This window comes from Danio aesculapii, chromosome 1 (assembly GCF_903798145.1).
Source record: "Danio aesculapii chromosome 1, fDanAes4.1, whole genome shotgun sequence".
NCBI lineage: Eukaryota > Metazoa > Chordata > Actinopteri > Cypriniformes > Danionidae > Danio > Danio aesculapii.
This window is the reverse complement of record NC_079435.1, coordinates 20,693,489-20,709,262: the sequence shown is the minus strand read 5'-3', so window position 1 is coordinate 20,709,262 and position 15,774 is coordinate 20,693,489. Positions and strand designations below refer to the sequence as shown.

The window sequence follows — 15,774 nt, the reverse complement described above, 5'->3', positions numbered from 1 at the left end:
TTACTAAATGTAACACCTGTTGGTCAAACAAGTTAAGACAAAAAACCTGAATGTTATATGTATGGGAGACTTCCTGTAATATAGGGTAATAAAAGTAATCTGTAATAACATTTGGGGTTTGAAAAGACCTGTCTATAACAAGTTAACTAGTATCATTTAGGTTAATCCTTCATTATCTATAGTGCTTATTCTCTAGTATTACTAGTAACCTGCTTATTCATGTGACCCTAGACCACAAAACCAGATATATGTGCACGAATATATTTTACGCAAAAATCATTATAATATTAAGTAAAGATTGTGTTCCATGGGTATGTGTAAATGTCCTACCTTAAATAACCTTAAATCAAAAATGTTTACATCAGAAATGTGCCTCGCAGACAACTTAATTTGGAGATAGGCTACTTTAAGTTTTACTTAATACTTTAGGTACTAAGATTGTCAGATTACAGACAGTCAAATATATATCGAATTTCTGCAATGATTTGAGGTGCTTTCTCAACTGATGGCATCACATCTTAATGTAGGTCAACACATTATTCATTTACATTTATGCTAATTATTTTGAATTTCAGGCCAATGTGAGCACATAGTATGTGACTTCTACTAGTAATTCTTACAATTGTAAATATTTAGCCTATTATTATGTAATTATCTATTTTTGTAATCAATTCACACGGTAAAGACGTTTAAATAAATGCTTAAAACTGTAAATAATCAATCTATGAAACTGCCAGTGTTATAGTACACACAACCAGTATGGTTTTTGTTTAATATTAATTTTCAGAATGCAGTATGACTACCTTGAAACGGATAACCACGACTCGTGTTGACGTGTGGCGTTTCATCCAGGTTGATTTCTTCATTGCTTCAATGCGCGCTCTTTAACAAATAAAAAGTGCAGCCCGCAGCGCCATCCGATGGAGAAAGTTATCATTGCATGGTTGCTCTGAATTTTTTCATGTACCTAATTAACCTAGTTGAGCCTTTAAATGTCACTTTAAGCTGTATAGAAGTGTCTTGAAAAATATTTAGTAAAATAGTATTTACTGTCATCAAGGCAAAAATAATAATAAATCAGTTATTAGAAATTAATTATTAAAACTATTATGTTTAGAAATGTGCTTAAAAAATCTCTCCGTTAAACAGAAATTGGCGAAAAATAACAGGGGGGGGGGGGGGGGGGGGGGGGGCTAATAATTCAGACTCCATCCATCCATCCATCCATCCATCCATCCATCCATCTATCTATCTATCTATCTATCTATCTATCTATCTATCTATCTATCTATCTATCTATCTATCTATCTATCTATCTATCTATCGTTTGTTTTAACGCCAATAATGCCAAGATATTCTATGAATCATGTTTTGAAAATTTAAAATTAACTTTTGGAGTCAATCGCAGCATAAGCATGCCTGTTTCAGATATAAGTGTAAAACGCACGTTTAGGCACCTTTGTTCCAGTCCTCCAGATGGCTGCTGGTTGATTCGCAGCACTGGCTGTTTTTATTAGATCAGATTAAAGGACGATTTTATTTAACTAATGGACAAAGTGCTGAGGGACTGGATGACCCCATTTAGAAGGAAGCCCCCCGGGAGAGGGCAGTGTGTGTGTGTGTGTGTGTGTGTGTGTGTTTATGTGCCATCGCTACTCTTCTGCATCACACCCAAACAAACCTCAGTGTTGCACCCCCATTCTCTCTCATTTCTCACCCCTGAAGATGAGTAATGACAGTGTCATAGTGACACTTCTCCATTCATCATAATCAGAAGATACTGCGCAGCACAGAAAGACCCATACAAAGAAAAGGAGAGTGATTCATTAGGCTAAGATATTAAACCCTGCTCTTTAGCATATGTGCTTTTAATTAGGAATGTGCTCTCCATTTCTCTCTGTCCAATCCACAGCTTTTTTTCTTCCTTTTTTTCATTTTTAATTTAATTCAAAGATGCAGCTACATGTTATATATTTAAATTTTTTTGAATCTGTCCCACAAAGATTTTGGGAGCCATTTTTAGTGTTCTTGGCTACATTTAACTATGGTTAACTAATTGAACCTTATACCACTGAGTGGTATGGTATAGTACAGTTCGGTACACTTTTATGGCCGTTTCCACTGTCAAAAGTACCTAAAAACGAACCGTACCACGTTTTGGGTACCCTTTGCAAAGAGTACTTAGCACAACAAAATGGTACCAAAAGGCGGAGCAAGAGGTGCAACGGAACGCTATTGGTTTACAGAAAAAATGTCATTCGCTCGTGTAACAAGCAAGGAGAATGAAAACAAAGGAAGCTCCATTTTTACAAACTCAGCCAAGACATTAGATCATAATAATATATACATATAATAACAAGCCATGGTCGACCCGAGCTCAAACAAATCTTGTTGTCATCTTGATGAACAACCACAAAGCCACGAAGAAGAGAAAAATCTACCCTGTGTCCTGTAGTTATATACAAGGCCATCTAAAGTGCCAGCGGTTTTGCTTTCTCACCTGCATTCGCTGTGGGTCTATATTTGAAATAGCGAACTTCTCGAGCAGATGATAATTACATGAGTGATTACTGAAGTGCTTCTGACATCCGATCCTTTTAGAAATGGACAAACGCGAGAGTGAAAAGTGAAAAAACAAAGGAGAAGCCGGGAAAAAAGGAGCGAATGATTCTTTCAGCAACCTAAAACATGAACAAACTGCCATGTTTAACTATTATCATCAACTTTTGAACTATTATGAACTTGGAATGACTGAATTACTTTCTAACAGGAAAATGGGCTATATGTTGAACCCAAATAAGGACTAAATGTATGCTGTGTGTAGTTTTTCTGCATTTGGTATCATATCGGAGACTGTAAGGGTCTGTATGTGTTCATATATGTGGCATTTATTAATTTTATATATTAGCAGACATTACAGTAAGCTATTTCGCATCATTGACCAGCAGTTATAATCAAATTATGTTCATAGAAAGGTTATTAACGAACATTTATGAACAAGTATTGATGTGAATAAAGTATCTGTTTTTACAGCTCGAGCAACAATGACGTCGACTGAAACTTTCTGTCGTACACCACGGCCACCAAAAGAGTACCATTGGTACCCTTTTATGAGTGGAAACGCAAGCCTGATAGAGGTGACCTGTATCGACCCATACCGTACTGTACCACTCAGTGGAAACGGGCAAATAATAAAGCATGAGGCCTTTTGTTATATCAAAAAAGTTGCAGAGACTTATTTTAATGAGAACATTTTTAATGATCAATCTCTTTAATGTATTTTTTTCTGAAAAACAAATTCTTTGTAACTCTCTGGCATTACCATTTACATAATTCTGTACATGAAAAAGAAAAAAAGCACTGCTTTAGATACAGAGTAAAATTTGAAAACTAGAAAAAACCTTCAAAATAAAAATTAGAGGAGGTTTACATTACAAATTAGTAGTAAGACATTGTCTGAAGTGCAATGGTATAGCTCAGATGAGTTTAAAAGTGGAGAAAAAAGATGAAATAAAAATACTTCTCTATCTTCAACAAAAACAGCAATATCTTTACAGTGAGTAGAGACGTATCCTCTGATGTATTTAAAATCGTAAAAACATATTTACAAATAACTGTATCTGATATATATCTTTTTCCATCACATATATGTCAGCACCAGTACAAAATAAAAAAGAAGAAGCTGGATGACTTCAACAGAAATCAAGAAAAACAAGGTAATCTTGGTCCCAGATTGTTGATATTTGGTGAGACGGCGGGAAAAAGCGAGCTTTACCCCGTCCCATCTGCAATCGTCTTGACAGAGCGACAAACTAACACTGCGAAACACTGAATGCGTCCAATCTCCCGTTAAGACAAACAAATTCTCAAAAAAAAAAAAAAAGAGGGCAAAGTCAGTCACAAGGTTACATTCATGTTCATTCTTCAGAGAGCTGAAACAATAAAACTAGAGGTTGATCACAAAGACATCATGACTAGAATACCGTAATACAACACACAAAACAGGAGGAGCGATCCAAATTCCTATTTTTGTGTGGCATTTCATGGGAACAACAGTCTAAACTAAGGTCTGGCTGAGTAGTAAGATAAACAACTACTGTTTTGAGACTTGATTTCGAAATTAGTTAAAGTCACAACAAGGAACACAAGCTGGTGGGAATGGATCGAAAATACCCAATAAAGAGTAGAAGCTTACACTGATAGATTAAGATGCTTTTGGTGAATTGCTTTGTCACAGTTGAAAGAGCAAGTTGTCTGGATGTGCTTGTTTTCCTCGGTCAGGCATTGAGTAAAGGAGTGTCAGTGTGTTCAAGAGTTTGAAGAGCTGCAGTGATGTATAGGAACTAATAAATATATATCGGTTTGAAGAGGAAAAGAAAAGTGGTGTGACCTATCTATGGAAATACAGTATGTGTATGGTAAATTTAAAGGGATAGTTCACCCAAAAATCTACTCACCCTCAAGTCCTTCCAAACCTTTTGAGTTTCTTTCTTTTGCTGAACACAAGATATCTTGAAGAAAGCTCTAAACATGTAACCATTGACTCCGACGGTTACAAGTTTCTAACATTTTTCAAAATATCTTCTTCGAAACATATCAGAAGCCATAAACTCAGAGTCAAATTAAGATTTGAGACTTAATTAAAGCTTAAAGTATGAGTAAATGATTATATTTTTAGGGTGAACTATCACAAATGTTTGCAGATTAAAATGTTTAACCAGCGTTCACAAGCAAAGAAAGGAAACAAAACATACTGCATGTTTGATGTATGTCGTAATCAGGGGGCTTATTTAGCCTTTGCAAATATCTAAGGGGTTTTTACATTAAAATCTCATCAATGACTGATACTTTATACTCAGGTGGGCTGTTTGGTATGATCCAGATGAGATCATGTCATGGTATCCTCTCTAGCTGCCATTGTGACTACAGAAAACCTCTTTCTCACAGTCGTAGGGAGGGGAGGGAGAAGTTTGTAGCTGCCAAATCTCTTCAAGCAATATTAACAAACACCTAGTTGACAAACACACACACATGGCTTCACTCTTCTACTGACACCGGTCGCCTAGCGACAGCAGAGCATCCATCTTGCATGCGCTGAGAGAGCACACGAAGTCTAACGTGTTGTGTTGCGACGCTCGTAGTGCAAATAAACACACAAGCACAAAGCAGAGCAAACGCGGAGGATCAACACACCTCAAGAGCAGCAAGAGATACAGAGAAGATTAGCAAGAGAAGGAGAGCAGTGTGTTCAACAGTTTGCTTTTGGGAAAATGGATCCACTGGTGACAAAGGCCCACCTCAAATTTTCACACGATCTTTAATACATGAACAGGATGTCAGAATAAGGGTCAACTAAATACATAAAAACATTGCATCGAAAATCTTTCCCAATGTCATTTTGCAGGTTTTCAGTGCCTCTTGCCCTTAGTCCAGCATAAAGGACATGAGAAAAAAAAAGAGAGACAGAAATGGATCAAATCCAAAGGGTATTAAAAAAACCAAACTTTAAAATGCAGAACAGCGGATCTATACTCGAGAGTCAACCCAAACAGAGAGGAATTGGTTTAAATATTGTGACAGCACACACATGTAATACACAACATGTAATATATATCTTAGATTTGTCGACCATGTAATAAAAAATAAAACAATAAAACGAATCACATTTTCATAAAACTGTCCTGTTAAAAAACAAAACCCCCCTAGGCTATTGGTTGGGGAAAAACTCCTCCATCCAACCTTCCGTTGAATCCAAATCTGTCCCATCCGACAGGCCGAACGAAACCCCAGCCCCAGCCCCTGATTGGCTGCCGTAACCGTATGCCAGTTCCTGATTGGACGTCCTCTGGTAGCCCTGAGGCTGACCGCCTGGCATGTACGGCCCACCCCCTCCCGATGCCCCTGGCATGCCCTGAGCAGGGCCTTGTCCGAAAGCGGCCATGTTGGGCACTCCCTGGTTCATTCCAGGCATCACCATACCCCGCGGCTGGTTTGTCCTTGGTTGCCCTGCCATGTGCGGCATCATCGGCCCACCCATCGCTGCAGGGTTAATCGAGCGTGGGTCCACCATAGTCTGTCCGCCCATCGCCTGTGCGAAATGCTGCTTGGCCATCCGAGGAGGCTGACCACCTTGCATGGCGTACGCAGGGTTACTGTTAAACGCCACCATGTCGTTTGAAGTCCTTCCGGCCATAGCCTGCATGTTTTGCTGCTGCTGCGGCCACGCTTGTCCTCCGCCTCCCATCATACTCTGCAGTCTCTGAACTTGCGCTTTGGCCATCGGTTGCCCACCAGGGGCGACACCGGCTGATTTTAGTTGCTGCTGTGAGAGGTTGGGGTTCATGAGCATCGCCTGCCCGTACCCGGCTCCTGCACCAGCCCCGACCATCCCCTGTCCACCGGCGCCTGCTTGTCTCTGTGCCATCGCCATGCTTGCCTGGTTGGGATGGTGCTGCTGTTGCTGCTGGAGCATCTGACCCATGTTTGGGTTCATCCCCTGGTACATGCCAGTCTGTGCACCAGCCTGGCCTCCGTACGCCATGCTCATGTCACCCTGCGTAGGCATGGCGGCGGCGTTCTGGACGGGCGTCATCTGCATCATCCCCGGGTTCTGCTGCTGCTGTTGCTGCATGAGTCGAGCGGTACGCATGTTCTGCAGCGTCTGGTTCCTGGCTGCCATCTCCTGGGACGTGCCTAAAATAATTAACAATTAAATAATGTTAACTGACATCTGTTGTTCTCATTACATTTCCAGTACATCAAAGGCTTGTTTCAATTAAATTCTAATGGCATAAATAGGCGCTCTCGAAAGCTTAGCAAATCACTGTAAATTGTGTATGATGGCATAAACTGCACACTGAAATCTCCAGATGTCTGTCTGGGAACAAAGTTAATCATTTACTGTTCGAGTCTTTTTACATATTACAGCTTGAATGAATAGAAGTGTGTTAGAATGATGTTTACAGGCATCACGCACAATAGAGCAGACATAGTAGTTAATATTGAGTCACTGTCCTGCAAGTCAGTAGCCATATTTCATGACACGCCAGTGACCACGATTTTAGGTACAAACTTAATATTCAACTGGAAATGAAGAATTTTATATTCTCAAAAAAAAAGTCACTGTCTAATCTGGCCTGAGGGTGAGCATAATTAACGACTAATTAAAAATTTTGGGGTGAACTATAGTTGAAGTCAGAATTATTAGCCCCCCTGTTTATTTTTTTCCCCATTTTCTGTTTAACAGAGATTTTTTCAACACATTTCTAAAAATGATATTTTTAATAACTCATTTCTAATAACTGATTTATTTTATCTTTGACATGATGACAGTAAATAATATTTGACTAGATATTTTTCAAGACACTTCTATACAGCTTAAAGTGACGTTTAAAGGCTTAACTAGGTTTATTAGGTTAACTAGGCAGGTTAGGGTAATTAGGCAAGTTATTGTATAACGATGGTTTGTTCTGTAGACTATCGAAAAAATATATAGCTTAAAGTGGCTGACAATTTTGACCTTAAAACGTTTTTTTAAAAATTTAAAACTGCTTTTATTCTAGCCGAAATAAAACAATTAAAACTTTCTCCAGAAGAAAAATATTATCAGACATATTGTGAAAATTTCCTTGCTCCTTGGGAAATATTTAAAAAAGAAAAATAATTAAAGCAGGGCTAATAATTCTGACTTCAACTGTACCTATAAGGTTTAAATCACACGAAAGCTTGTTTAAAGCAGACACAGAAGAATCCAGAAGGAAGGAATATCAAAGCCGTATTATAGTTAAAATTGAAGAATGAACTAAAATGATGTTATTTAGACCATTTTTGAAATAGATCACCACAGCAATCTATTGGAGGAGTTTGCTTTGACTCGAATCTTTGAGCTTGGTCCGTTGCTTTTACCAATTGGTGGGTGTGTTCTATGTTCAGTTTTTCTATGATGACATTCGGTGTCTATCTGCAGCAAAAAATATAAAGATCTGCCACACTGTGGTGGCGCTTCTGAAGGAGAAGGCTGTTTGCCAGATGTTTATGAAACTTTTCTTCTCTCAGCCGCCATTGTTGTGTTAGGGAGACACGCAAGCAGTGTGTCACATTTACAACCCCACCATTGCAGAGCTGGGATGTTGGAGTGCTTGAAAACGATATAACGTTTCGGCATGGGTCAAAATATCCAGCCTGATCTCACGAGAAAACGTAAGTATTTTACGTTTTGTCAGTTTAGTGGCTAATTCGTACGAGTTCAGTCGTATGAAATTGTGTGATTTTAAAAAGGAGGCGTAGCACCTAACCCCACCCCTATACCCAACCATCATTGGGGGATGAGCAAATCGTACTAAATTGTACAAATTAGATCATATGAATTCGTACGAATTAGCCACTAAATCAAAAAGTTACGAATTGCCATGAGATTGTGTTGAAATATGGTTTCACGGTATTGTGATTACTGCTCTATAATAAGTTCTTTTTATGTGTCTGGGTAAAAAAAACTAAAAAAACAAACAAAAAAACTTTTCCCCCCATTAAACAAAATACATTTTATTTTCGGAAAACGTTTATAATATTTTGGAGCAGTAAACATGTCAGGCTAAATAATTCAAATAAATCATTGACTTCTACTCTCTTCATTAGTTTCAAAAAACACAACACCTTTCATACCTTTCATATACCTTAGGTATGGTACAACAGAAGATTTTAGCGGTTTTAAAACCTTTTTCAGTAAATCTTGAAACTGTTTATCGTCCCATGCCTAATACCTTTTCCTAACGTCTTTTTGCTTTCCAAAGAAGTCCAAAACAGAACTTTGTTTAAAGTATACCGGGGCCTGTAAGTTCACCGATTTCTAAGCTTTTCATAATGTTCAACATAACAAAAGAATTTCAATGGTCACAGCAAAAGACTTTAGGTTTTGTGTGTTCATTAGAAATGCTGGCAGACCTAATGGATGTGTAAGTGGCCAGGCAGTATTTTGCTATTTTATTTTATTTTTTTACAATTTTTGATATCGAGAAACATAAACAAGGACATCTACCATCCAATTCAGATTGACAACACTGTAATCCACTTGGCCACAAAGTAACATGATCCCTACATCTAGTATGAAGGTGTTTAGTGTTTGCGCGAGGATATTTTTATCTTTTCTTTGTAAATGTGTGTGTGTGTGTGTCTTGCCTTGAAACTGCTGGAGCGGGTATGGATTCCTCTGTGCCTGAGTCATCTGTCTGGGGAGATGCTGCTGCTGTTGTAACTGGAAAAAGAAAGTAAAAAGCGAAGCAGAAAAACGGCATGAATATCAAAAATTCCTCATCAATAATCAAAAACAAATGAAGAAAAAGCAAAACGGACAAAGGGTCGTGACAAAGGGCTGCTCGTGCACTTACAAGATGCGATATTTCATATAGAGAAATGTGAAGTAGAGAGAGAATCCAGCACTGTTGCTCACCTGTTCTGCCAGCATGTGTTGCTGCTGCTGCTGCTGTCTCTGTTCTCTCATTAGCTGTGCTTTCTGCTGCTCCATCAGATGAATCTGGACCCTCTTCTCCTGCTCCATGGCCATCATCTGCTTCATCATGGCCGCCTGCTGTTGCTGCTGTTGATTGGGCAGATAACCGCCAGGCCCCGCCCCATTAGGCCCTGCTGGGGCCACACCTCCTGGTCCTCCATGTGGTGGCTGAACTCCACCGGCTTGTCGGGGCAGTCCAACTACTTCCTACAAAAGCAAATAGAGAGAATATCAATTAGAGAGCAGTCCATTTTTTGGTGGTCGTAGAGTATGTTTCCAAACAGGTTTCTGTAAAACCTCCCTCCATACAGCACTTGATAATGCAAACAGGTTTCCTGAACACTCGGTGGGAGTCCACAAAAAAAGCCCCACCCCTAAACTCACATCATTGGTTAGGTATACAGATAGAGTGGCCAGCATGCCATTTAATAATAGACAATCTACTGAGCCAATTATTGAAACATAATAAGGTTCTTATTGCTTCTTGTATGCGATAACACATTATTTTCAGGTCATCAGGTGAACCAACCACTAGTTTAACTGATATTTCAAATTCATAACGTATTACTGTTTTAATTTTGGGCCATTGTAGTTTTTGTAATTAATTGATTTGTTTTTATTTAGAATGACTACATTAAACGGATCAAACTTGACAATCAAGACTTTATAATGCTAAAACAGACTTCCATTTTTAAACAAACAAACTTTAAACCCAAAAATATATGAAATAAGGGGAAAAATATATAATAAAATAAGAAAAATAACTTCAAACTGTAAAAATATTAGACAAGATTACTGGTTTTCCTAATTTTTTTGAATAGAATAATTTGCATTTACTCATTTAAATAAAGCAACACCCTGTGTCCTTTCTTATTTTTACAAATATTTTCTGCCAAACAATGACTGTAAAATGAAATAAATAAATAAAAACACTATTTTATACTGTCATAAATTTAGTAAACATTTATCAACGTTTCCAAATGAACATTAAAAACATCTGACAAGTCTCTGCAAGCAAATTTAGATGCTGTAAAGACCTCTTTCTTGAGTTGGTGGGTTAGAAAAAAATACCCTATTAACAGTGGTCAAAATGATATAAAATGACCTAAGCCATGGGTCTCAAATTTAATTCCTGGAGGGCCGCAGCTCTGCACAGTTTTGCTCCAACCCTAATCAAACACAGCTGATCCAAATAATCAAGGTGTTCAAGACTACTTGAGACTATTACGCAGGTGGGATTTGGAGGTGGTTGGAGCTAAAATCAGCAGAGCTGTGGCTCTCCAGGAATTGAGTTTGAGACCACTGACCTAAATTAATATAGTTTTGTCTGAGACCATATAAACTAAGATTCAAGACAATCAAGACACAACAGGGACATGTTTATGGACAAACACAACCAGATTGAGACACAAAGTACTATCAGGCCTTTAGTTATGTTTTTATAGGAACAGTAAGAGAACAGTGAGTTAAAAGGAGGATGGGATGGGGCAAATTTGACTCAAACTCATATCCTCCGTACAAGCACCCCATAACACAATCCCTAACCGAAAGGCCATGACTCCAATCTGAAGCAATCATTTTATTTGAAGCAGCCCTCCATGAGGCTTTTACAACAGCATAAATAATGAAGCCCAAACATGCGCACGCCACAGGAGACTGTTCAGATAAATCTAGACCAGACCGGTCAATGAGCACAAATCTGTGTGTAGACAGCTGGATCTCTTCTGTTAACCAGTCATGCTGTCCAAACGAGAGCCGATCGGCACGTATGCATCCGATGTAGAAGCTGGACAGGCCAGAGGGGGGCAGTGTTGATCTTTTTTTCCTTCCCTTTCCTGTCTCTTTCTCTCACTCCCTCTTTTCGAGTTGTCATCTATCTCTATTTCTTCCACCTCTGTGCCCATGTCTCCATTCCGTTCTCCGTCTTTCCCTCCTTCCTCCAGATTTCCCTTTACCTCCTCTCTTTTTCTTCTCTTTCACCCTCACCGCCTTACATACTCTTTTTCATTACGGTCCCCCTCATCCCCCCTCTCCCTTCAGCTCTCTCTGCAGATGGCTTAATCATGAGTGGTGTAAAAGATGTGTCTCCTTCTTCCTGCCGGATAATGTGTGTGAGCCAAAGACTCCTCAGCCGAGCATAGAAAGAGAGAGATGAGGGGTGAGAGAAAAGGACTCAAATGACAGAAAAAAAACATTAAAGAGAGAGAGGGAGAGAAAAAACAGGAAAGAGAGACTGAGAGATAGAGAGAGAGAGCAGGTAGCCAGGCAACAGTGGCTATAATGTTGAGCAGATGGTGCTCATAGGAGCCATGATGGACGACAGCGGGCAGCAGCCGAGAGAGAGAGAGAGAGCGCAGCGTAAATTAAGTCTCTCTCTCTCTTTTATCCTTTCTTCCTCCTTTCTCTGTCTCCATTGCCTATTCTATCTCCATCCTTTTCCCTTCATTCACACGTGTGAACCACTCGTGTTCCTAGTGCTCTTACTTGCTCATCTTTATCTTAAACCACTAAATTTTAAACGCAGTTGAAAGAGACTCAATGCAAACGCAATGTTCTGTGTTACAATATGAAAAAAGACTGTCAACGGAATGATTATTGATCTTAAAAGTGTTATTAAAACAAGCTGTGTATTTTCTGCATCAATAGCAACACCAAAACTACTTGGCGGTCATCGAGTCTGTTTCCAAACAGGTTTCCATAACACTCCCTCCCTCCATACAGCCCTTGTTAATGAAAACAAGTTTTCTTAACACTTGGTGCGAGTCAACACAAAGTGTAACCCCTAAACTCACACCATTGGTTAGGCACACTGATAGTCCCACCCCTAACTTACACCTGTGGTCATTCACACAGATAGTCCCACCCTTAACGTACACCAGTGGTCAGACATACAGATGGTTCCACCCTCACTTAATAACATTGGTTATATACACAAATAGTCCCACCACAAATTACACTATTGGTCAGGTACACAGATAGTCCCACCCTCAACTTACACCATTGGTCTGGTACACAGATAGTCCCACGACAAATTACACTATTGGTCAGAAACACAGATAGTCCCACCCTCAGCTTACACAACTGGTCAGGTACACAGATACTCCCACCCTCAACTTACACTAATGGTCAGGCATACAGAAAGTTAAAGCCCCAACTTACACCAGTGGTCAGGAATACAGATAGTCAAAGCCCCAACTTGCACCAGTGGTCAGTGGTCAGTTCTACACTCAATTTATACCACTGATCAGGTACACGGATAGTCCCACTTCCAAATTACACTATTGGTCAGGCACACATATAGTCCCACATCCAACTTAAACCCTTGATTAATGGCACACAGATACGCCCACCCACAAATTACACTGATCAGTCGCACAGATACCCCAGGCCCAAAATACACCATTGGTCAGACAAACTGAGGCAGTTCCACTTTGCTTAGACAATTCTACCCCAAACTCACACCATTGGTCAGGCACTAAGATAGTCCCACCCAAAACTTTCACCATTGGTCAGGCACACATATAGTTCCACCCTCAACTTACACCATTGGTCAGGTACACAGATAGTTCCACCTACAGCTTACAATATTGATCAGGCACACAGATAGCTCCAACCTCAAAGTACATCATTGGTCAGACAAACACAGGCAGTTCCACCTCAAACTCACACTATTGGTTAGAGAGTTCTACCCCAAACTCACACTATTGGTTAGAGAGTTCTACCACAAACGCACAGTATTGGTTAGAGAGTTCTACCCCAAACTCACATTATTGGTTAGAGAGTTCTACCCCAAACTCACACTATTGGTTAGAGAGTTCTACCCCAAACTCACACTATTGGTTAAGAGTTCTACCACAAACTCACAATATTGGTTAAGAGTTCTACCACAAACTCACACTATTGGTTAGAGAGTTCTACCCCAAACTCACACTATTGGTTAAGAGTTCTACCACAAACTCACAATATTGGTTAAGAGTTCTACCACAAACTCACACTATTGGTTGGAGAGTTCTACCCCAAACTCACACTATTGGTTAGAGAGTTCTACCCCAAACTCACACTATTGGTTGGAGAGTTCTATCCCAAACTCACATTATTGGTTAGAGAGTTCTACCCCAAACTCACACTATTGGTTAGAGAGTTCTACCCCAAACTCACACTATTGGTTGGAGAGTTCTACCACAAACGCACACTATTGGTTAGAGAGTTCTACCCCAAACTCACACTATTGGTTAAGAGTTGTACCACAAACTCACACTTTTGGTAAAGAGTTCTACCACAAACTCACACTATTGGTTAAGAGTTCTACCACAAACTCACACTATTGGTTAGAGAGTTCTACCCCAAACTGACACTATTGGTTTGAGAGTTCTACCACAAACTCACACTATTGGTTAGAGAGTTCTACCACAAACTCACACTATTGGTTAAGTTTTCTACCACAAACTCACACTATTGGTTAGAGAGTTCTACCCCAAACTGACACTATTGGTTTGAGAGTTCTACCACAAACTCACACTATTGGTTAAGAGTTCTACCACAAACTCACACTATTGGTTAGAGAGTTCTACCACAAACTCACACTATTGGTTAGAGAGTTCTACCCCAAACTTACACTATTATTTAGGCAAAGAGATAGTCCCACCCCAAACTTGCACCATAGGTCAAATATATTGTTCTACCCTAAACTCACACCACTGTTTAGAAAAATGTTGCTGTAATGAGACCAGGGCCAGCAAAACATTGTTTTAACAGTGCAACAAAGTCACTTAACACATTAATTTGGGACAGAACAGTAATTCAAAATCCAAATGACACTTTCATCAGCTAGATAAAGCATCAAGTGTGAGGGTTTGCTAAAAGCAATAAACAAACACACAGATGAAACAATATCTGATGATTGTAAACTCCAAAAGTTCACAGATCTTCAGTTGTTAAAGGTGTCTGAGGATGTGTGAATGGAAACAGCTTACTGCAGTTTGCACAAAGCAATACATAGTGCAATACAGATAGCTAGAGTGATTGCTTTCATTGATCTCATGCATACACACACAAACACACATTGATTACCAGTAGTGAGCCTTGGCCCAGATCAGACACTAATCTGAGGGGTTTGCTCACAACATCCCCTCTAATAATACACCACGCGCCAACACACGGTCCTCATGAGGGCGTTTGTGTGAGTGGGTGGTGGAAATAGTGACTGGCCAATTCAACAAACCTAAGCTGAATACTGACAGACATGCAAATAAACTCCTGCTATGACATCTTAAATGTGTTGAAGAATTTTGGAAATGGCAAAGATGCATAAATATAGCTTCAGCTGATCAATTGTAAGTTTACGCCCAATAACGCAGGAAAAAACGTGCTTGTTTTCTGTGACTTCTACATACTCGCATGCTCATCATTTTATTGTCAACAATGATTTTTAAGACCTCAGACCATGACAATACGCACAATATAACTCTTTAAAACAGGATTGATTAAACCGAGGGATGAATTGAGGAAAATAAGATAAAAACAACAATATACGACAAAGGTCGTGGCACCATATATCCAAACCAGCAGGTGTTGCTGCCTCCATTATCAGATTATTTGCCTGAATATCAATCACGTCAAATCTACTGAAAGTGTGGACAAACAAATAAGAGCCTGGCATGCAGAGCAGAATGCCAAAACCAAGAAATCTACATCACAAATTCGGCACAAACAAAAGCCTAACACATATTAAGCTTCAATCTATTGGTGCGGTAACAAAGAAAGAACATATACTAGTCAAAATCTCCACAACGCACCTGTTACAAGGTATGAATGTGACCACTCTTCCATCCCCTTTTCCACAAACCCACCACCTCTCTTTACCTCCAACCTTTTGCCCTCCCTTCCCTCCCCACGTTGCGTTATCTCTCCCAGCTTCTATATTCCCTTCCTCCCTCTCTCTTTTCCTCTGCACAGAAGCCATTAGTGGTGGCCGTAAAGCCATATTTCTGTCTACAGCTCAATTACACGCACACACACTTGTGCGTGTGTGCACAGGTTCAGCCCCAGTTCATTGAGCATTATGGATAGAAATCCATTCCCAGCTCTGCACACTGATTTCTCCATATGAATCCCTAATAAACAATTGCGGTAAACGGACTGAGGCGCCAAATGATGATGTTAACCCACGGATTTCAGTTGATGCCCATTTCGAAAGCTAAAGTGGGTGACCACATCTCTGTGATTAGATCAGTCACTTAAAATAATGTGAAATGAAATCAAACCAACAC

At 39.6% G+C, this 15,774-nt stretch overlaps 1 protein-coding gene across 1 annotated transcript in view; it reads right to left on the bottom strand.

Annotated features, from left to right (window-relative positions):
- Nucleotides 1-5,298: 5,298 nt before the first annotated feature.
- maml3 (mastermind-like transcriptional coactivator 3) overlaps nt 5,299-15,774 on the bottom strand; it is a 183,478-nt gene continuing 173,002 nt past the window's right edge. Inside the window, exons 3-5 of the mRNA XM_056457115.1 lie at nt 9,446-9,712; nt 9,175-9,250; nt 5,299-6,693 (exon numbers count right to left, since the gene is read on the bottom strand). Of these exons, the coding sequence (XP_056313090.1) occupies nt 5,708-6,693; nt 9,175-9,250; nt 9,446-9,712 (1,329 nt within the window). The 3' untranslated portion in view covers nt 5,299-5,707. The remainder of the gene's footprint in view (nt 6,694-9,174; nt 9,251-9,445; nt 9,713-15,774) is intronic.